Source organism: Hydra viridissima, unplaced genomic scaffold (genome assembly GCF_058129835.1).
Source record: "Hydra viridissima isolate aposymbiotic clone 2 unplaced genomic scaffold, HvirCarnegie_v1 scaffold_11, whole genome shotgun sequence".
Taxonomy (NCBI): Eukaryota; Metazoa; Cnidaria; class Hydrozoa; order Anthoathecata; family Hydridae; genus Hydra; species Hydra viridissima.
The window spans coordinates 13,216,254-13,240,225 of record NW_028324310.1 but is presented as its reverse complement, the minus strand read 5'-3'; the positions used below and the strand labels follow the sequence as shown (position 1 = coordinate 13,240,225).

At 32.1% G+C, this 23,972-nt stretch overlaps 2 protein-coding genes and 1 pseudogene across 5 annotated transcripts; 1 reads left to right on the top strand and 2 right to left on the bottom strand.

The window, feature by feature from the left end:
• The first annotated feature begins 1,334 nt into the window (after positions 1 to 1,334).
• On the top strand, positions 1,335 to 7,767 carry LOC149882280 (uncharacterized). 2 transcript variants are annotated; one of them, XM_090066421.1, is made up of 4 exons: positions 1,335 to 2,740; positions 6,579 to 6,609; positions 6,713 to 7,330; positions 7,454 to 7,767. In XM_090066421.1, the coding sequence occupies exons 3-4, from the start codon at positions 6,866 to 6,868 to the stop codon at positions 7,625 to 7,627; spliced, it is 639 nt and encodes a 212-aa protein (XP_089922547.1). In that variant the 5' UTR covers positions 1,335 to 2,740; positions 6,579 to 6,609; positions 6,713 to 6,865; the 3' UTR covers positions 7,628 to 7,767. The 2 variants fall into 2 exon arrangements, with proteins under 2 accessions (XP_089922547.1, XP_089922548.1); XM_090066422.1 differs by lacking the exon at positions 7,454 to 7,767 and having other exon boundaries at positions 1,346 to 1,656; positions 2,140 to 2,740; positions 6,579 to 6,858.
• A 5,957-nt stretch (positions 7,768 to 13,724) lies between these two features.
• The window catches only part of LOC149882277 (uncharacterized), a 42,672-nt pseudogene continuing 32,424 nt past the window's right edge, over positions 13,725 to 23,972 (bottom strand).
• On the bottom strand, positions 17,536 to 18,810 carry LOC149882279 (periculin-1-like). 3 transcript variants are annotated; one of them, XM_090066417.1, is made up of 3 exons: positions 18,505 to 18,810; positions 17,955 to 18,394; positions 17,536 to 17,797 (listed from the first exon to the last, which is right to left on the bottom strand). In XM_090066417.1, exons 2-3 carry the CDS (start codon positions 18,172 to 18,174, stop codon positions 17,589 to 17,591), a joined length of 429 nt encoding a protein of 142 aa, XP_089922543.1. In that variant the 5' UTR covers positions 18,175 to 18,394; positions 18,505 to 18,810; the 3' UTR covers positions 17,536 to 17,588. The 3 variants fall into 3 exon arrangements, with proteins under 3 accessions (XP_089922543.1, XP_089922542.1, XP_089922544.1); XM_090066416.1 differs by having other exon boundaries at positions 17,955 to 18,338; XM_090066418.1 differs by having other exon boundaries at positions 17,955 to 18,338; positions 18,547 to 18,810.

Sequence of the window (23,972 nt, the reverse complement as noted above, 5' to 3'; positions counted from 1 at the left end):
TTTTCTGTTTTTTTACTTTTATCACTCTTTTCTCGATAATTTCGGAAACCGCACGTTTCTGCAACTCATTCTTATACATGTTTTTAATAAACACCTAGGCTACAATACTACATTAAATGTAAAGCGTGGGGAAGCGTGGGTAACTACCAAAAGTCTCAGTGAACTTGAAGAATATTTTTTTTTTTCATTTATTTTATTGTTCAAATAATTACTCCTAAACTGAACCATATAAGTAAAAATGTATAATTTTCTTAAAATCTCCATAACATGAGCTTTTCAAAAATGTATAATACTTTATACTTATTCCTAGAAAGTTTTATAGAAAATTAACTTTTAAAGTGATGAAGCGAACAGGTTTGAAATGAACATCCGCAAAAGTAATAAACAATAGGGCTTCAAATCTTTTATTTTTACATAAAATTATGTGAAATTCCTGCATTATAGTAATGATTGACTATTAAACTATTAAATAAAATTGAAATATAATGACAGTAGCGACATTAGTAAAAAACATTTATGATATGCTGTTGCTCTACAATTTTCCACTGTGCGGCGTTACAAAAGTTGTCATTATCTTGCGCACGCGCAGATTTGAAAGTTAATAAACTTTTTTAAGGACCAACTTTTTTAACGTAACAACGCTTATCGAATTTATTACTCAAAGTGCCGTTAACGATAATCGCTCCTTTTAGTCGTGTTCGGGACGACGCCGGAAATTTTTAAAAAATGTCGGATTTTCTAATCGTACCACAAATCACTAGTTGTACAAGTGGATAATAACAATTATCGAAGTGTACTAGACTGACCATTACTGAAAAAGTTGTGCTTAGAGATCATTTTGCTTATTTTTAAAGATATTCTCCTTTTTCAGAAAAGACGAAATCCGTCATAACCCATAACATCGTAAAAAACTAGTATTTTATATTTTAGCAACTTTTGCCCGGTAAGGTTCATTTAAGTGAATTGTTTATCAAAAAAAGTTATGCTCAAAAGAAAGTTTAGTGGTGCAACCAAAAACTGGAAAAAGCCAGACATGCCTTAAATCACCCGAGTATGTACAAACATTTAATCAACCTGTCATGTAAATAAAAAATAAGATAAAGCGTTAGGAAGAAAAATTTAAAACAGTAATTAGGAATAGACGCACACAAGAAAACTTATTTAACCTGGCATGTAAATAAAAGATGAGTGAGTAATAAACCAAAAACAACCAATAATAGAAAACTACGCGGAGAATTAATTAACCTGCCGTGTAAATAAATGATGAGTAGGTATAGCAACCTAAAACAACCAATAGAAGAAAATTATAACAGCATGATAAATTATGTTTAAACAGAGTTTTTTTGTGGATGAAGAGTTTTGGATGGAATAGAAGTTTTTTGTTGTAGGTGAACGAAAAAGAAAACTAGAAGAATTTTTTGATGAACAGAAAAAGCAAAAAGTTGAACAGAAGTCACAAAAAATATTGATTAAAGAAAACAAAGCCAAAGTTTTACCGTTTCTTGTAAAAAAAAAGCAGAAAGATTCGTTTAAAAAATAGAGTAAAAGAGGAATAATTGATAAAAACGATTGCTCATATCACTCATATATTATACATATACGTACATATTATACATTATATACTTTGTATATACAGTATTAGATACCACAAGGAGAGTAAGAAAATATTATTTGTAATTTCATTAACGTTATGAATAAAAGAGTGCCAATCATTACACATTTAAAGATTTTATTGAGACTTATTGTATAATAGAATTTACTGAGCATGAAATACACAATCCTAACCATTTAACAGTTAACCCTACCCTTTCTTAACCAAACAGTCCTCAGACCCTCAAGCTTAACCCCAACCTCCATATTCCTTCTATTTAACTCTCGAACCCATATCTCCTTAACCTCTATTAACACTTCATAACACTATACCCCTCACACAACTAGCCTACAACAGATAAAACATTTAAAAAAGGAAAACCCTTACAATACATTAATAGCCTTAACAAAAAGAAACATAACTTCTGGTTGGTTAATTAAACGTGTCAGGATTATTTTTTTCTTGTTTATCTTTGTTGTTGTTGTTGTTACTGTTGTTGATTTTGTTGTTGTTGTTGCTGCTGCTGCTATTGCCTTTTTTATACTTAGTAAAATGGAGCTTTGTTGTGAACAAAAGATCGAAAACCTTTCAATAAGTTTGATTAAGAGGTGGGGTAACAAAAATTAATAATCAAGTAAATCGGTATGGTTCAACAAGACATTTAACTTACTGGTTTTCAAGATGGTTTGGTGTTCTAAAAGTTTACCAACAACGATATTACTGATTATTGCTACACTTTTTATTTGTATGCTTTTGACTTTATACATGTTTCACTCAAATGCAAGTTTTCCCACTTATTTGAAATACAAAAAAGCATCCCTTAATAATTCAGAAGCTTTTTGTCCAAGAAAAGAAACCAATTTCAAAAAACAGTTTTCAACATTGCACTGAACCCACCGGGTTGGAAAAGCTATGTGTTTATCCATACAGTTAATTTTTGCAACAGAGTAAAAAGGGTTGGAGGAGACTTTTGGTGGGTAAAAGTAATAGGGCTAGTATCTTTTCACGTACCTTTAATTGATGATAACAGTGGTGTTTATAGTAGTGAATTTTGGCTGCCGACGGAAGGTAACTATACAATGAGTATAATGCTTGAGTTTAGCAACTTTAATGGACTGAAGGACCCTCCAAAGGATTGGTTCAAGAAAGGTAAATAAGTTTGTATGTTTCTTAAAAAGCTTGCTAATGTTCGATTGTGGCAGGCGCTGCAAGATTTATAACATTTTCATATTTTGTATTTCAACGTTTGCGCACTGCTGTTAGTTTTGTATTTGAACGGATTAAACTTTAAAATTTCATTTTTTTTCAATATTTTAAAAAAGAAACACGCATTTATAACTTTATGTGCTGAGACATAAAGAAACTCTTTTCATATTGTCTCAGCACATGCACTAAAATCGGGTAACTTTTCATTAACACTCGGCTAAACTAGCATTACTCAGTCTAGAACTAATTCTTACTTGATTATGAAAGTAGTGGACGCCTCAGTAACCCAGCGTCTTGGGTCTGCAAGACCTTGGTAAATCACAGTATATTTAGCCTTCATGTCAACATTGTTTTGTTATTACTTATTTTTTTGATAGATCAAATCACTCGTATTAAGCCTGGAATTTTTTAGCTTTTACAGATTTACAGTACAGTATTATTTATCGTAAAGCATTGTGAAACTAATTTAACAGAATAAGTTTTGGTTAAATTGTACTTCAACCAGAAGCTCGTTAAAAAAAAACCTCTCCTAACCAATTAAAATTCTACTTCATAAAAACTATTCAATATTTTATGAATACGTGTGTGCGTCAAACAATCTCCTTCAAATCCCCAGATTTCCGTCAACTTATAATAATACATCCAAACTGATTGTAATTGCTTAAAATTAAGTTCCATCTTGTCACCACACGCTAAGCAGGAGTTGTACGAATACAATTTTGTTTAAATGCAATTTCTTTTAAGACACTTGTTGCTTTTGCAGAATGGTTAAAACGTCCTACTAAACCATTTAGTTTCTTAGAAATATTCGTCCATCAGGGAAATGACTGAGATTGTGTGGCAGCCAAGTGATTTCCATTGTTAACCTATTTGCTGATGCGCATTCCTTTTACATCATTTCTGGTATTTTCAAATCTTTGACCAATGTATTACTTAATTTTACAGTAAGCTCACTTTTTTGCTACAAGCTTTCTTAGAGAAGTTTCTTAATAATGATAATAAAAACATTTGTCCTTTTTGATGGCGTAATCGTCATTAATAAGTCCTCAACTTTAAATTAGAATAAAAAACTATTTCTTACTTTGTCTTATTTTATCTTATAGTCCTTTTTTTCATGCACTAAACTGTAAATTTCCCTACCAGCTTTGTGCCCAGCCTTATATCCTCGTAATCTGACTTTTAAGAAACTCTCTTAGAAACATTGCAAGCTTTAAGCCCTCTTTGACAAGCAAGTAATTGAAAAGTAATGTTGCTTCTTGATGTCCATAAATCAGTTATAAACCCTTTCACGTCAATAGTCTTTGTCCATGTCAAACATTTGAATGAGTGAATCATTTTTTGTGCATATATTGAATTATATTTTTACGTGCCTTTTTTAATAGCTTTGAAAGTTTTCGAAGCCAGGACTGCCTATGTTACATTCTGCTTTAATATCATGTAAAATACTGCTTACATCGTTTGTTTTCTCATAAACATTAAAAGACACAGCATGACCCTGAGATGACTGATCTAACCTGACCACTTAGGAAAGTTTTTCTATATTCATTAAATTGGGCACGTATCTTGTCATTCTCGGTAAAGAAACTCTCATATCTATGAATATTTGGGCATTCTTCATTGAAAAATTTGATAATTAGCTTCAATTTTCCCGTAGCATATCGCGATACAGGGGATTTTTTCGTTCATATTGAGAATTGCGTATAAAAGGTCCAATCGAACATTTTTACATTAATCAGCTGATTATGTTTTCAAATATTTTGATTATGTTTAAACCAGCGAAGCCAATGTCTACTTTTATCAGTCCATTGAAGTATTTTTGGAGCTTGAATTATGTTTTTGTAAAGTATTAAAAAAGAAATAACTTACGGGAAATAAGTAAAAAATTTATTCAATTCAGTATTTTTCGAGCTAAAGTAAAAATTAACTCAAACCTTTTTGTAAAACTTTTATGAAAAAAGTAAACTAAAACTTTTGATGCAACAAAAAAACTTTATGGTTAATCATAAATGATGGATTGCCGACACCAAATCTAATTGCAAACCCTGTCCCAGCTCAGACCACGCAGCCCAGGATTAAAAAAACCTGGGATCCATTTCTACCTATTGGCTAAAGAACGCTTTACTAACTGATTCGCATCAAAACGATTCACAAATTGCATTAAAACGCATACGCTAAAAAGTGTTGTACTTACTGATTCGCATCAAAATGAATCAAATTAAATTAAATTAACATGCACATGCACATCTATAGAGTTGAATCCTCTTCAGCATTAGATAAGTTATCAGCTACAATGCAAAAATGCGCATCTCTCCTAGCTAGAATGTAATGTCATTAACTTCGGTTGCTATATATCACTCACCGTTTTTACTAGTATTTGTTTGAAGCCAAATAAATCAAAAAAAAAAAAATCAAAACAAAGAAATCAAATCTAAGTTTCAAGAAAAAATAAACAAAAGTCTTTTTTTTTTTCAAAACTTTTGATGCAACAAAGAAACTTTATGTCTGATTACAAATGATGGATTGCCAGTCTGATGGATGAGTCCCAAAAATGTTTCACACCAAATCTAATTACAAACTTTGCCCAGTTCAGACCATGCAGCCCAGATATAAAAAACCTAGGATACATTTCGACCTATTGGCTAAAGAGTGCTGTCCTTACTGATTCGCATCAAAATAACTCACAAATTAAATTAACATGCACACGCACATGCACGCACATAAACATAGAGGAAACTACTAAATCTAAATATCAATCTAATATTGTAGGTCCCGAGGTTAGTTAATCAACTGATTTCTTCATAAAAACAGTGAGATATTTACGGCGATTGGGGACTCTATACAGATGAGGACAAACGTCTGAGATATATTGTTAGAAACAAAAGTTAACGAGTCTCCAAACAGTTTTTACTCTCCGTATGTGATGATTGCTCTCATTTCAAACCGCCCATTTGTTAACTCTTAGGTGAAATAATTCGGTTACTTAAACGTAGTGAGAAAATGACGGTATTGGCATGGATTGGATGATATATCGTCTTACGACATTTGTAGCAACTGCAGACTTATAGAAAGAAGTCCTATAAAAATTATTTCTCGTTTGCATATCGTCCCACTAAAAATCGGTTCATCTCCTACAAGTGTCTCAATCCCTTAATACTTTATTTATTTTTTTTTTAAAAAAAAAAAAAGAGATAAAAACTCAATTGCAAAAGCCATTTAATAAATTAAGACTCAAAAGCAGAGATATTTGTTTTTTTGCCACAAAGAAAAACTAGATACCCTTTTTTTCTATAAAAAAAGAAAACATGTTCTTTTACAAATTTTCTCATTTATCTATACCGCATCTACGAAAAGCCATTAAATATTGCCAAGAAAAACTTTTTATCAGCATTCTTACAAATGTCACTGGTTAAAAACTTTTAATTATATTAGAGAAAAACAACAAACGTCATCGATTTTTCTTTAAGTTTTATTGAGTTTCAACGAGTTTCTAATTACACTGCTTAAGTTCCTAATAATACATGTAAAAATTTAAAACTTTGAGCTAACCATAAATAAAAAACAATGGAATAAATTTAGAAATTACATTTTAAGTAACATTATTAAGTAATAAAAGGATATAAACAAGTGTACCAAAGTTACAAGCAAATGAAAAAAATCTTTTAAGTAAAACAGGATTTGCATCGTATTTCTCTTGCCACTTTACAGAAGAAACTAATATTGATTTTTGAATAATGTAGGCAAACCATTCTCTTTTCAATACTTCTTTTAAACCTATGTTTAGGAGATTATCAAGGAAGGAGACAAGATGAGAGGTATTTCAGTAGAGAATATGATTATATTTTGGAGTTTAGAATATTTCACTTTGAAATTAAAAAACCGGCATTACAACCTAAAGGTGTTTTTGAACAATTGCAGAGTTGGCACTTTCAACCGTTTTGCGTCGTTAACCAAGCGCACGGTTATTGGATAGAAAATAAATACATAACAGTAACAGCAGATACTGATCATTTTTTGAAACAAAAACTTGTTCTCAAGCATCTCCTTTTAAAATCCTAACGAAATAAAGTGATGAAACCAACTTTTTGGTTTTATGGGGACTCGTTAACTGTGCGATTTTCCAGTCAAATGAGTTCAACTCAGCTGTGTTCAGATTTTATTTGTAAGTTGACTTACACATGGACGTACCCTTTGAAAAATAATCGTGGCGATCCAAACTCTCCCCAGTTTGATGATAAAGACTTTAACCAAAATGAGTTTCTTGGTTACATTAAAGATGTCATTTTAAAACCCTCAATGAGAAATAACGACAGTGTATTGCTTATCAACTTTGGACTTCACATAATAAAAAATATTAATATGAGTCAAGCGGAAGAGCTGATGGATGCTTTCATCATTATGATGTGTGAGATGAAAGCAAGTCTTTTATTAGAAGGATTTCCCAAGATTATATGGAAGACAACGACTCCGGCATATATAGAGAAGCATTTTAGTAGAAATGGTAGAAATAATTTAGCACGATATCTTATAAAGCAGGTTAGGAGAAGTTACTTTGCACGTATTTCTTAGAAATTGAAAGGCTTAAAAAGTTAGTTTGTTTGAGGTAATTGTGACCAACTTTAATTAGAGAACAATTCAATAGCACTTTTTTTTTTATAGAGAGCAATACAATGGAACTCTTACTGCATAAAAAAAATGTGCGAAAACAACTTTCCAGTCTTGGATGTCTATTGGATGGCTGCATCTTATCCTGACGGACCCAATGATGCAGTGCATTATCCTAATCGTGTGTTTTTTAGCGCTGCAGACTTATTACTTGACGTTTTTACTTAAAACTGTGTGTAGGTGTTTAGGTTATATATGTGTTATGCATAATTCATGGTATGAACTATTTTTTAAATGGATAATTTATTACATTTATAATTTATATGCATAACTTGTTTGACGCATAACACCATGTAGCACTACTTTTATTTCTAGTTTTGACTTAATCAGTGGCGTACCTAGGGTAAATAGCGCCTTGGGCTAACACCGATCTCGCGCCCCTCCTCCCCCACATAAAGTGCTTAATTACAATTTTTTAATAAATGATGACACAAACTTTTAATAAAACGTTATTATTCATTATAAATAAACAATTGTTTTATATAAAATATGTTACAAATTTATTTTTCTAGCTTTAATTGCTGCAAATTCCTTAACAACATTGTCAAAATCAATTTCTTCGGTAATTTCTCGCTCTATGCTTAGTAAAGCGAGATCACAGAGACGGCTTTGGCCCATCGAAGGTCTCAAATAAGAGTTAATCAGTTTAAGTTTACTGAATGATCTTTCACAACTAGCTACAGACACAGCTATTGTTAGCAATATTTTCAATGCTATACGCATATTAGGGAAAACGTTTTCGTCTCCATATTCAACTATAAACATAAGTAGTTGCTGGGGACTTGATATTTTTTCCTTACAGCTGGTAAGCAGCACTCTACAGTCCAAAATTTCTTCGTACAATTCTCTGCCATACACATTAGGACTGTAGACTTCGCCAAATTTTTTACATTGATCTTTTAAGTGATTGATTTCCGTATTGAAGCACAACCCTTCCACATCAAGAAGAAATCCAAATTTTTCATTAATTTCTATTAACCGAACGCTTCTTGTTTTCAATTCATTGAAAAGACGGTCGACAGTCGCGGTAAGCAAGTGATGCGTTCATGGTTGGTTTACTCGCCTTCCATAAAATCTGCCTCATGTTTTTGCTGTCTTCTTTTTTTAAAATGCGAAAACCAATCTTGTTTGGAACAAGAAAGCGGATTTAATAATTGGAAAGCACCTGAGAGAATGAATGTACATGAAAACTCAAAAAACCACAGACAATGCTTTACCCAATGGAAAGAACTGGAAAGAAATTTATTTTACAATAGAGGAATAATTGATGCAGAACTTCAACAAAAAATTCAAAGAGAAAATCAAAAGTGGTGTGATATTTTGAAAAAGGCTGTTGCACTGCATCGAATACCTTGCAATGCAAAATTTAGCTTTGAGAGGACACAAAAATTAGGAAATTAAATTTTTTTTAAAAAAAATCAGGAAATTAAATTTTTTTTTAAAAAAATTTAATTTCCTGATTTTTTTAAAGAACCAACTTTTGTTCATAGAACGATTGTTAGTCGGCAGAAAAGGACCTTCGATGTTTTAGAAATGTTTAAAACCATGTTTAATAATTTCAATTCTCAATGGATCAGTTATGATTGCTTTTCCTGTTTCTTCACTAAACGTAAGAAATCCAATGTCGTGTTCTACAATAATTTTAGGTAAGGGACATTTTATAATTTGGACGTTTTCGGATATCAAGTCTTTATCTTCAACGTCATCAACCTTCATTTCTTTGTCAAACTCAGGGCCAACTTCTGTTTCTTCAAAAGTAGCAAGGATTTTGGAATTATAACTAAAATTCTCTGCACCGCCATCAATAGATGCTGCAGCTGATTCTTTCTTGCTTGAACTTGACCCAGTATCATCTAATTCTTGAGGCCTTGCGCTTGCAGAAACTTCTAGATTATCTGAAGAAGTCGTGCTCGTGCTCGATTTTTGAAAAAACGTCTTAAAAAATTTGCTGCTTTTTTCTTTTTCTTTTGCCTCTAATGAACGTTGCTTTCGACCTGCAGCCCCACTTTCCTTCTTTTTCTCAAAAGCACAACTCATGGTTCTTAGCTAATTAATTTTGAAATTATTAAGAATTTACTATATATAATTGACAAAGGCAATATATTTTTTAGTTACCTTAATATATCTCAACAAAATATATTAGAATATATTTGTAGAAGACGAATCCAGTGATTCAGAAGGCGCCTATGCGGGCAATACCAGGCGCCAGTGTATATTTCAGTTTTGATTTGTTTAAGGTGGCTCATCCCCTTTAAATCTAACTTTTTATTTATAAATGTTAAAAACTTGTTTTATTTTTTATATAAGGAAATCAACAAATGATAAGGATTTCCTTGACATATTCGTAACCGCTTTTTTTAGCATATTTTTTAGAAATATAATATTTTGCAGAACAGTAGAAACGCATAATAGATCTAACACTGAGAAATAATTCAAAACTTAATTTATTTTATATAATTCTCGCTTATTATATTGCAACCAAGCCTCTTTTGCACCCCTTTTAGGTTGGCGCCCATGGCAAGTGTCCTGCCTGCCCTACCCTAGATACGCCACTGGACTTAATACCAATAGTTTTTTTATTTATTCGAACTTTAATTTTATTTATTTTATTTTTTTGTTTGGGAAAGTTTCTTCTGCAATAGTATGCCGGTTAAATCTATTCTAATACTAGGAGAATAAAACGCAGCATTATTATAGATTGAACACACTTTTTCATATAATGAAAGGTATATAGGAAGTAAAATGCGAAGGAAAAGAAACAATACTGTTCTGCACTGTAAATGCTTTCATAACACTTTCCTCAATGTTAGAACTGATTATGGAAAATAAATACAGTCTTAACAGTTTGGTTAGATTATCAAGAGTGCGTATCTTATATATCTTGACACCATTTGTAACCTCTTACGATCTCCCTTCAGTTTGTACTGGTATATCTCCTATTCCTAGAATTCCCCTCCTGAGCTTTTTTATACAAAAAATCTTTTTCAACTTTGAAAAATAAACGACTTTGTTCGCAAATAACGTAATATTGTTTATGTGAGAAGCAATCTTTTTTAGATGAATACCAACCTTATTGAGCTTTTTTAACTTTTATTGATTATCATCGTCCAAACTAACAGGATACTGTCAACAGTTAAGTGTAAATGACAAACCACTTTCTAATGGAGTAAGGATTGGCATTGGCATGGAGTAAGTTTAACTTTTAATTAAGTTTAATGTATTTATTATACTTATCAAATGCTGTCTATTTCATTTAGTCGTCCTCTGTGCACAACAGGAACCACTTTACTGAAACCATGACTGAAAGATCGACTTTTCCAACAAAGGGAGATAAAAAACACCAAATATCTTGTAATGACTTATCAAATGCATGTAAAACGTATTTATTATACTTATTAAAAATATATAAGGTAACTACACTCTATAGTTTTACTTTATTTCTAATATTAACAGCAATTTACGAACTATTATACTTAAAGCCTGGATTAAATGATTTAGACTTGACATATCTTATGAAATAGCTACAAATTACATCAAATATTATTGATATCACTGTACTGTTTGTTAGAGTTAAGCAAGATCAATATAACAAATCAAATGACTAAATGCCCTTGACGTCAACTTATTACTATTCCTTGCATAGAAATACAAATATTTTGATAGAGTGTTTAAAGACTTTCTCTGCTAGGATTGCTTTTAGAAAAATGCAGTATAAATGCAATTAACTTGCAGGATGCAGAGAAAAACTTATTGAAAAAAACTTTACATGACAGGTAATTTATTTTTAAGACGGGCATTTGCAACAGGCACGCATTTAATTACTTGACAATGAACGTGAGCGAGAGTAGAAAATTACTTGATATTCATAAAAAGTCCCTTGAAGAAAAATCAACAAATTAAAAAAGATACAGCTGGTGTCTTCACAGTCAGTCATTTCCCTAGTGATTTATATATGATTGTCCCATTAAGCGAGTTTATTCTATCTTGTTGTACTTTTACTCACATGGATTACTCTCTTTCCTTTTTCTAGGACTTAGAATAACAAGATCATCCATAGCAAATCTATTTATTATACTTATAATAACAACAACATTCGCGGAATATACATTCTCCACTAAAAACACAAATCAGCTAGAGAGTGATTTTTTTTTTAAAAGGGCATTTGAAGCAAATCCACCTTATTAACAAAAACCAAAAACTTTCAGCGGGCTTTTTACTTGTTTTAGCAGATAACATTTTAGTGCCTTTTTAAAAGATACTAAAGAAACTGTCATTAAAAACCATTAAACATTAAAAAGGCAAAGTTGGCCAAATATGTTAAAGTCGTCCTTTTAAAAAGCAGTAATTCAAATAGCTTAAACTCAATTTGTAGTATTTTTTTTTAAAGGATATATACGACCCGTAAGACTGTTGCTCTAACTTACCTATACTGGACCCAACAATCCGTCCCTGGTTTGTATCCCAATCCCATTCTGGTTTGTATCCCAATCCCATTCCGCCAGATAATAAAAACTGGAAGTATTCCATAGTTTAAAACCAGAAATACCCAACCTCCATGCTTGTTTTTTTTTTTGAAAAAAATTTAAGCGAACTCTCTAAAAATGTGATTTTTTAATGATGAAGCTTTATCAAAGAAACCACAATAATAATTATCTTTAGTCTGAATCAATCTATTTATTTCATTTCTTTTTACATTAAAATACACCAGCATTTCATATCTTTGAGTGTGTCACATTCACCACCGTAAGAGAAGAATTTTCGTACAAAAATAAATGCAGTTCGACAATGAAAAGTCCAAAATGAGGCTTGTTCCTATCAATATTTGTAATAATATATTTGTAAATGAAATTTACTTTGTTTAAAAAAAAATTAGTATTATTCAAAAAGTAATCGTTAATGTAAGGATGACATGGGACGGCAGTATTTAGAGCTATAAATATACAAAACTTTAACAAAACTATGCCTATTAATTATTACATAAATTATTACCTTTTTTTTGTTTTTTCTGTGTTAATAAATCTTTTTAGCGTTGCTTGAAAGATAAAGGGAAATATAAAAACTAAATAATTTATTAATTTTGTTAAAACTTTGTAGTGATTAAAATCTTCATCATTAAAAACTCTTGTTCAACACAAATCTTAACAAAGGAAAAAAATTCAAATAAGAAATGGATTGTAAAAATAATCTATAATGAGTGCATAAATGTTTAAAACTAATGAAAAATATCAAAATATTTTTTTAGTCTCAAACTAAAATTAAACATATAAAAACATTTTTTTTAAAAATACTTCTTCAATTTTTTTAAACTAATTCACTGCATGGTTTCCTAATGACCCATTCACACCATAAATAAAACTTGTTTTAATTATAGTTATTAAACTTGTGACGCAACTTTCCGTTCACACTGCTTTAAAACCTTATTTCAAATCATGGACGTATAAGACTCTTAATATTTTAAGAAATAACACTGATGGTAAAATAGATATTGAGACCATTTACTTAACTACTTTAGTTCATGTATAACAAGAGATATAATAAATAAAACAAAATATCAACTAGTATTGTAGCTACCTAAAGCAAAGTGGTTTGATGTCCAGGGAACTACTCCATCCACTATATTGCTGTAGACTTTTGGTTTATGAATAGTTTAGAATTTTCTATTTTTATGTTTAGCAACAGAAATATATACAGTTAAGGATAAATAACTTATACGTAAAATGAATGTAAATACAATAAAGATAAAAAAAATATGTCACAGTTTTAAAGAATTTAGCAAAGCCAATTTATAGCAAACCGAAAGAATAACTAAGTATTTAATTTTAACATAACATGATTTACCAGCTATATATAAACTTAATTTTATTTGACAAAAACAAATGGGTTATTATGTGCCTTTTATTACAAATGAAATAATATATGAAATATGAAAAACGAAAACATGGAATATCTGGCCGCATTTTTTAAGCTAATATTAAATTTGAATAATTTTAAAAGGTATTGCTTTATCAAATGAGTTATAAAAAAGCCCATTAGAAAATACACTTACTAAAATAATTATGTATTGTGGAATACATATTATAGAGTAGTCGAGGCAAAGAATGGCCCACATATCGGAAAAAATACTCAAAAAATACACAAAATTAAGTCTAGTGAATGAATAACCAAGGTGTTGAATGTAATCAGACATTGACAAAAATTGTTATTTAAGATTTTTTTCATATTTCGCTATACTTTTTTTAGTAAATTTAATATTATTCTTACAGATCTATTTTCTCATTGAGTCTGCAGCGCTAAAAAACACATGATTAGTATAATCTAGTGCATCATTTGGAACGTTAGGATAAGATGCAGCCGTTCAATAGACATCCAAGACTGGAAAGTTGTTTTCGCACATTTTTTTTATGCAGTAAGAGTTCCATTGTATTGCTCTCTATAAAAAAAAAGTGCTATTGAATTGTTCTCTAATTAAAGTTGGTCACAATTACCTCAAACAAACTAACTTTTTAAACCTTTCAATTTCTAAGAAATACGTGCAAAGTAACTTCACCTAACCTGCTTTTTAAGATATCGTGCTAAATTATTTCTTTCATTTCCACTAAAAAGCTTCTCTATATATGCCGGAGTCGTTGTCTTCCATATAATCTTGGGAAATCCTTCTAATAAAAGACTTGCTTTCATCTCACACATCATAATGATGAAAGCGTCCATCAGCTCTTCCGCTTGACTCATATTAATATTTTTTATTATGTGAAGTCCAAAGTTGATAAGCAATACACTGTCGTTATTTCTCATTGAGGGTTTTAAAATGACATCTTTAATGTAACCAAGAAACTCATTTTGGTTAAAGTCTTTATCATCAAACTTGGGAGAGTTTGGATTGCCACGATTATTTTTCAAAGGGTACGTCCATGTGTAAGTCAACTTACAAATAAAATCTGAACACAGCTGAGTTGAACTCATTTGACTGGAAAATCGCACAGTTAACGAGTCCCCATAAAACCAAAAAGTTGGTTTCATCACTTTATTTCGTTAGGATTTTAAAAGGAGATGCTTGAGAACAAGTTTTTGTTTCAAAAAATGATCAGTATCTGCTGTTACTGTTATGTATTTATTTTCTATCCAATAACCGTGCGCTTGGTTAACGACGCAAAACGGTTGAAAGTGCCAACTCTGCAATTGTTCAAAAACACCTTTAGGTTGTAATGCCGGTTTTTTAATTTCAAAGTGAAATATTCTAAACTCCAAAATATAATCATATTCTCTACTGAAATACCTCTCATCTTGTCTCCTTCCTTGATAATCTCCTAAACATAGGTTTAAAAGAAGTATTGAAAAGAGAATGGTTTGCCTACATTATTCAAAAATCAATATTAGTTTCTTCTGTAAAGTGGCAAGAGAAATACGATGCAAATCCTGTTTTACTTAAAAGATTTTTTTCATTTGCTTGTAACTTTGGTACACTTGTTTATATCCTTTTATTACTTAATAATGTTACTTAAAATGTAATTTCTAAATTTATTCCATTGTTTTTTATTTATGGTTAGCTCAAAGTTTTAAATTTTTACATGTATTATTAGGAACTTAAGCAGTGTAATTAGAAACTCGTTGAAACTCAATAAAACTTAAAGAAAAATCGATGACGTTTGTTGTTTTTCTCTAATATAATTAAAAGTTTTTAACCAGTGACATTTGTAAGTTTGCTGATAAAAAGTTTTTCTTGGCAATATTTAATGGCTTTTCGTAGATGCGGTATAGATAAATGAGAAAATTTGTAAAAGAACATGTTTTCTTTTTTTATAGAAAAAAAGGATATCTAATTTTTCTTTGTGGCAAAAAAACAAATATCTCTGCTTTTGAGTCTTAATTCATTAAATGGCTTTTGCAATTGAGTTTTTACCTTTTTTTTTTTTTTTTATAAAAAGAATAAAATATTAAGGGATTGAGACACTTTTATTTAACTACAAAGTGAAATGTTTTAAACTCCAAAATGTAATCATATTCTTTACTGAAACACCTCTCATCCTGTCTCCTTTCTTGATAATCTCATAAACAAAGGTTTAAAAGAAGTATTGATAACAGAATGGTGTGAGGTTGCATAACTTAACGATTCTACCTACATTATTCAAAAGTCGATTAATTACATTATTGTTATATTTCTATATGATTGACTTGTTTTGCAACATGTTGCTATGAGTAGATAAATAACGTCTTAGCTCTTGTTCTGCATGTAAAGGTTATTTTACTTGCCTTATATTTTGGTGATGAGGTTTTCTGTAATATAGAATCTTTGAGTCTGTTATTATATGCTCTTTGAAAAATCAAAACGGTTAACTATACTTGTTTTGATTCGTTGGCTTAGTTTTTTTCTATTTTTTCTTTCAATCTTCTTTATTCATGGTGAAAAAATCTTCGACAGCGAAAAATAGACAACGTTTGGTTTTTCTCTTAAACAATTGATCAAATCAATTGTTGTACATGGAGAGAAAGTGCTAGAAATCAGTTTTCCAATGGTGAAAATCGTTTTAAGATCCGAGGATTCTACAAAAAATTGCTATTTTTTAATTGCTTAAACTTTTTTGAATTTACGCTCTCATGGGAATTTGTGATAAAATTTTAATTTTATTTCACTTAAACAGCTATTAACAACTTGTGCCATGGCCTACTATATTCGTGTAGTAAAATATAGTAGACCATGTTTCTTCTTTTTCAACTTTTAAAATTTGGTATCAAAATGTTTGCAAATCAAAGGGCATAATACTTACGCTTATAATAATTTATTGCACTGGTTTTTTTTTTGAAATTAAAAAAATTTTCATTGTTTTCATATCACATTAAAACACGAATGAATCTATTCGCCTCATGTTAAAACAGTGCAAACGGTATTTCGTAAGTGGAAGCTGTAGAGACTTAAAACTCACTCCTTGCAAAAGAAACATCGCCAGAGGAGAGTCAAGGTGATTCAACAGTTTTATTTAGGATTGATGGCAGGAGAGATTGATTGCTTTATTAACGATTGATTTCAAAACATCAATGGAAGCATCGTGTTTTAATATTCTAAACCAATTCTCAGGTTTTTAAACTATGTAGTTAATGCGACTGGCATATGACTGAATGCTGAACAATTTATCAACTTGTTCAGCAGTTTTTATTATTAAATTATAGTAGCTCATAAAATAACACAATACATGCCCATTTTTGCAGCTATATTCAACTGAAAATACTCGATTGCTGTTTTACAAACAGATGAGCTTTTTTTGCATTTTTTTGGCCTCATGATATCTAAAGAAGAATATATATATATAGAAGTAAAAATTTTGAATGGCCCTGAAATGACTGATTAAACACATCAGGTTTAATCAGTCATCACTTTCAACTCTGTTCAGCATTTGGCAAAACAAATGTTGAACGGAGTTGAGCTAGAGCGAAACCAATCTTTCTCCTCTTTGCTTTGCACAATCAGTTAATCGTCAACAAACTGGTCTCTCTTGAACAGGATGGCCGGCGATGCGGACGAGCAGCATTAATGTTCGGCCGTGAAAGCGTGACCAATGCGGCGCCAACTATCTGTCGACGCGAAACTGCTAGCCGAAAGAGCGCGGCGTAAACTTCAGGTTTGTGCCGAGCGAACGGCAAAGGTGGTTTCCGATTGGCCAATTTTGCCGAAAGAACAGTCCTTTGCTGAGCTTACAAGTCGAAAGGACTTTTTAAAGCATTTGCGACTTAAAATATCGCGTAGAGATAGAAAAAGAGGGAGAAAGTTAAATCTAATTTTGAGCTAAAAGCAAAGCTTTCGCACTGACGCGGACAGGTTCTTCCAGGCTCAAAGTTTTAGCCTGCAACGCATCTAACGGTTAACAAAATGGGAAAGACCGTTTCACTTATTATCTTTTTTTCTTTCTTTCTTTCCTTTTTTTTTTTTTCTTTTTTAATTTTTTCTCCCATCTCCCGAATGATCCCGGAATAGATCACTTAGGATCTTCGCAAATCGTGCAGCATCGATCTAGTCGTGGACTAATAAAAAGCTAATTAAAAAAAACGAACACTAATAAAACACTAATAAAAAAAACGAAAACTACTCAAAGCATTATTGTTATTTCTAGCATCATTGTTATTTCGAACTTAACTACAATTAGTAGGGTCGCGGTGGGCATTCATCATACTTTCCGAGGCATTGTCCTAGTCCACGGTAACCAGCTTTAGCGCAAAAGACTAATCCGTATGGACATGGCATGCATATTGCTCTCTTGTTGACACATGCTACGTAGCCAGATAGAGGCTCGCTGTCAATAGCGTAGTTGCCGTCAGCACGATAGATGCAGTCATTTGTAACGTCGACACCTAAAGTTCAAAGACAAGATTAAACAGTGATTTTCTTTGCTCAAAAACAAAAAGCAAGTTTAGCGCGCTCTTATCAAACACGAAACTCGGTTAGAAAAGAAAAGCGCGACATTGTTAGGTAAGCTTAGCTGAAGCATATTGTCAAGAAATCTCTTACCGACACAAATAACGCGCTTTGGTTGGTAGTCTATATTCTTGGGCTCGTAGTCGGTTTTCTTGGGCTCGTAGTCGGTGTTCTTGGGCTCGTAGTCAGTTTTTCCGTGTACGTAATCGGTGTTCTGGTGTTCGTAGCCGTCGTCTTGGTCTTGCGCTACACGCACTGCGTTTGCTGTGACAGCCAGAACACAAGCTGCGATGAAAACTATCTTGGTTGCCATGATTGTGAAGCGGTTTAAAGGTTTTTTTTAATTCGCTTGTGCTTTGCGTTTGAACTTTTTCTGTTTGAACTTGGTTTTACGAAGCGCGTTTTTATAGGCGTTTTCAATTGACAGTTTTGGAAATAACAACTGCACTAATTTGCCAGTAATGTGCTACAAGAGCGCTGAAAGAGTAATAACGAACTAACAAGTGCTTCGTTGGAGGAAACGCGTTTCGTTTCTGCGAAAAGTTCACCAAAATCGTTTGACACAAGCGCATACTCAAACGACGCACAGAAAAAAAAAACAAAAAAAAAAAAAAAAAACAGAACAAAAGCAACGTAAGCACACCTAAATTGGCCGAAAGAAAAAAGAACAAGCGCATAAGCCTACTTAGGAGTGAAAACAAAATGCGTTGGATTCGGGCATGCAGATCGGAAGGCAGTTCAGCTTGGTTTCTTTGATGCTCACTGCACAGCTGAGTAGGCGTTGCTTTTTCGAGTACACTTTGACGCACGCACACACTCAAGAAGACACGGTCTCTCTCTCTTATTCACCTTTTTTTTTTCTTTTTTTTTTTTTTTCTGTCTTTCGAATAAAGCTATAGTAAAACGCTAATACAAATCGTTAAAATGTTAGAAATTAATAAAATTCTTATTCAAAGCGTACTCATGTTAAACTACTTAGCGTAAAAAGTAATAGCTTTGAAAACTTTCAATGCCTATTAAAAGACAGGTGTTGCGACTAAAATTTCAAAATAAAAAAAAAACAAATCTGAAGTAGTGATTATTCATGCGCATGCACGGCCAAAAGTTTACATGCAAAGGTTAGTTTGTTGAACTTGATTACGAAATGAAAGATCAAACAAGAGCTGCCAATTAGTCATTAAAAGTCAAGATTTCCTTGAAATCATTCAATAAGTGACAAGTGACATTTAATAAATGACAAATGGTGGGTTAAATGCAATGTTGAAAACTGTTTTTCTAAAATCGATCTCTTTTCTTGCACAAAAAGTTTCTGAGCTATTGTGGGTTACTTTTTTGTATTTCAAACAAGTGGGAAAACTTGCATTTAAGTGAGACATGTATAAAGTCATAAGTATACAAATAAAAAGTGTAACAATAATCAGTAATATCGCTGTTTGCACTTTTACAAATAAAGTTTTTTAATCAAGTGTCCCCAAAACTCAAACGAGATAAATCAAGCGGGAATATATCTACTTAAAAAATATATCGAATGAAATGTTTAATAAAATAAAAAATAAATTGAAAATATCAAGAAAATGTTGTTTAGCACAGATTAACGTTTTGTTTGTTAATGGGGAAAAATGTCAGTTGCGTGTTAACTGCTCGGATAAATTATCAAGTGAAAGTAATAAACCAGTTCATTAAAAAAGGTTTTAAAACCTGCAAAATTAAAAAGAATTTTCAAATAAATTTTAAAATTTAACAGTTTTTTTTCTAAACATATGCAGCGATTGCATATTTGTTACCCGTAGAAAATTCGTATTTAATTGGAAAAAACTTGACACATTAACGGGAGAATCACTCAATCTTGTAGTAACGATTTCAAAACAATATCATCATCAAGAGATAAAGCTTCACGCTGAATTTCAATCATAACTCGTAATATATAAAAAGTTCTGTTAAGTACCAAACTCTTCTTATTTGATTAAAAACTTGAAGAAACTGTTTCTTCGCTAAACAATTTCTTAAAATGTCTCAATAAGCTTATTATATGAGAGGCCAATAAACCTAATCAGCTTCTTATGTTTTGGCCAATTTATGTGTGCTCTCGTTTGATTTGTTTTGCTTCTTTTTGTTATTGCTGTTATTGCTGTTATTTCTTTCTCTTTGCGTCGTCTGAGTATGCGTTTTGACAAAAATATCACGTCACCAAAGTGACGTGATATTTTCGCAGAAACAAAACGCGTTTCCTCAATCAAAGCACTTGTTACCTCGTTATTACTTTTTCAGCGCTCTGTTGGCGCATTACTCGCAAATTAGTGCAGTTGTTATTTCCACAAGTGTTCATTGAAAACGCCTATAAAAACATCGACTACGAGCCCAAGAAAACCGACTACCATCCAACGCGCATTTATTGTGTTGGTAAGAGATTTCTTGACAACTTGCTTCAGCTAAGCTTACCTAACAATGTCGCGCTTTTCTTTTCTAACCGAGTTGCGTGTTTGACTAGAGCGCGCTAAACTTGCTTTTTGTTTTTGAGCAAAGAAGCTTACCGTTTAAACTGTTCTTTGAACTTTAGGTGTCGACGTTACAAATGACTGCATCTATCGTGCTGACGGCAACTACGCTATCGACAGCGAGCCTCGATCTGGCTATGTAGCATGTGTCAACAAGAGAGCAATATGCATGCCATGTCCATACGGATTAGTCTTTTGCGCTAAAGCTGGTTACCATGGACTCGGACAATGTCTCGGAAAGTATGACGAATGCCCACCGCGACCATACTAATTGTAGTTTTTTTTTTAAAAAAAAATGCAGTGATGTTATAATGTTTTGAGCAGTGTTCTTTTGTTTATTAGTGTCGCGCGACTAAATTGATGTTGCACAATTTGCGAAGATCCTAAGTGATCTATTCCTCCATCATTCCGGAGATGGGAGAAAAAAATAAATAAAAATGCAAAAACCAAGAAAAGATAAAAAAAGAAACCTGCTGTGAGAGTAACAGCTCCGCAAGCAATGTTACAAACTAAAGAAACCCTAGGTGAAACGGTTTTTCACACTTTGTTAACCGTTTGATGCATTAGAACCTGTCTACATCATTGCGAAAGCTTTGTTTTTAGCTCAAAGTCAGATTTAACTTTCTCTTTCTTTTTTTCTCTCTCTGCGCGTTTTTTATGTCGCAAGTGTTTCAAAAAGTTTTTTCGAGTTGTAAACTCAGCAAAGGACTTTTTTTTGGACAAAATCGGCCACTCAGAAAACATCTTCGTTGTTCGCTCGGCATAAGCTTGAAGTTAACGCCGCTGTCTCGCGTTGACAGATAATTGCCGCATTCACGCTCGAGTTTTCAGGGCCGAACATTAATGCTGCTCGTCCGCATAGCCGGCCGTCATCCTGATAAAGAGAGCCCTTGAGGATTAACCGATTTTCCAAAGCAAAGGGCTAAGAAAGATTGGCTTTGCTTTAACTTCAATCTATTCAGCATTTGTTTTTGTCAAATGTTAGCCGCGCAGCCTGCTCCTCGAGCATTGATACGAATCGACTACTTTCAACATCGCTTCTAACCTTAATAACTTAGTCACAAAGCCACGAACAAAGACACTCGCAAATGAATTCGTCCGCGATCAAATCTTCCATGAGACGTTTTTCTTTTGTTGCGTTGCGGCTGACTCGGTTGTACAGTCGGAAAGATCAGCGGAATGTTGTTTTCTGTAAGGCTGACGCTTTTAACCGTTCCGTACACTACGCTCGGAACTCGGAATTGGGACACTTTTGGCTACAAAGCGCGCCGCATAAATGAGTTGATGTATGAATGAAGCGTCCTTAAATGTTAAACAAGCTCAGCGTGGGTTTGAAGAGCAAGAAAGAGAGGTCTCACTCTCTTTCTTGCTCTTCAGACCCACGATTGTGATAAACGTTATGGTGATTAATAGCAATAACGTGACATATGCAACGGTTTTTCATAAAACACAGTTGCATATGTCACGCTGCTATTAATCGCCATAACGTTTATCACAACCGTGATGCTCATCGTAGTGTTCATGTAATCAGATTTTTTTCGCTTTGCGCTCTATTGGCTCAGATAAACTAATTAAACTAAGAAAAAAAACTGCAGCTAATGCTGATGAACAGTACCGCCTGTGCTGAATAGAAAGAGATTAGCAAAGTTGAGGGAGGTTTTGTGCTTCACTTTCATCAGCTTACACTGATAAAAGTGAAGCACGAAGACGGTAGGTCTTTAAACCATTGAAGTGGTACTAAACAAAATTGAAACAGCTTAAAGCTTACGTTGTTATAGATTTGCAATGCTTTATTGTACATGTGTATTCACAAGATTTAAACTCAGCTGCGTCTTTTTGTCATTTTTAAAAACTGACTTTCTTCTAATGCGGTATCGAAGTGTGCAAGTTATCAGGCTCCACTGCCTCTTAAGATGAGTGTAATTTTGTTTGGTCAATTTCGAAAATATCTTTAACCCAGGTGATGTCTCCATAGCTATGAATCATTGAAATTTTGTTCAAAAAAAGATTATTTTTATGTTGCGAATCGCTTTTTCTTCTCCATTATTTTGATAAAATATAATTTAATTATGAGTTAAAACTTAATGTTGTGAATAGCCATGGTTTTCATTTTATTTTCTAACTTTCTGCGTGAAAAAAAAGTGTTTAAAGGAGGACATGTTGACGTAATAATTTATTTTTAGAACAAACTAAATATTTACTCACAGACGCAATGAAGTTAAACTTTCCCTACAAATGTACATATATACGTTACAAATAATAGCTTTTTTTTATTCAAAAATATATATACTATCGTCCATGATTATTCGAATGACAGAACATTTTAACTTTTTAAATGTTTTACTTAAAAATACGGAGACAAATTAAAAAAGAAGATATTTGAAACGTATGCTCTATTACCATTAATTATATTTACATGAAAAACGAATTAATAAATTGATCAATTTATTGATGACTTGCTTTCATCGGCTTTACATATTTGTGGCATTCTAGATAAAAAGTTTTCCAATTTTTGAAAATCTATTTCATCCACTCCCTTTTATATAGTTCCTACAATCTTTTTCACTTTTGGGCATTAGTTTTTTTAACATTTCTGTCAAATTTATTCCATAAAAATGCAATAGGGTAAAGATCGGGTCATTGGAGTGGCCAAATCACTCTTTTAACTATTTTATCGTTTCTAACTCACTTAAATGGTTCCTACAAAGTTTTGAGGAATGTATTTTTTTCTTGAAAAATGAATGATTCTCAAGAAATTATGCCCCAAGTACCAAACTTTCTGAAGGAATCGTATTAAAATATCCAAATACACCGCTTTCGTTATTTTAAGAATATCACCAGTATTATTAGCACCTTAACAACCCCACACTCTTACACTACCTCTACAATGTCTTTGAACTAAAAATTTTGGTCTTAAAGTGTCCAGTCTAAAGAACAAGTTTCAAGTCATAAAGAGTGAATTTTTTCATGCTGTTTTGCCAACTGTTGTCTTCTTTTGTTGTTTCGGGGCCAAAGAAGTGACTTTCTTGTTGCTATTCTACCTCTAAGCCCTGCTTCCATTAATAATCTCTTCACTGTTGTTACAAATCTTGAATCTTCTCTGGAACTATTCATACTATTTGTAATTTCTATTAATAACTTTCCATACCGTCAAAGGTATGGGATATTAAAAAAAAGAAGGAAGAAAAACTGGAAGAGATGTTTAAAAAAGAATGGAAGTTTGTAAAATGAAGGAGAGATGTTTAAAAAATGTGGAAGTTTGTAAAATTAAGAAATTCAGTTTTTGACTAAAATTAACAAAATTAGAAGCACATCGATATTGTCCCGCACATTATCCTGTCGATAATTTTTTCACAGGCTAACTTAACAATAAAGAAAAAGACACTTGTAATGTTTTCATTATCTATTAAATAATGAATGTATTAGTCCTTTCGGTAGTGTAAACTGAGAGAAATTTGTAAACTTTTTTCAAGTTTTGGCTTTCATGATAAGAAAACACCAAAAGTTGTAAAAAATTCCTGCGTTTTTTTCCCGTTAAAACTGATCTAAAGTACTATATTGTAGATTGCCTCTCTTCTACCTACCTTGACCTCAAAGCTTTGAGGTCTTTAAAGTA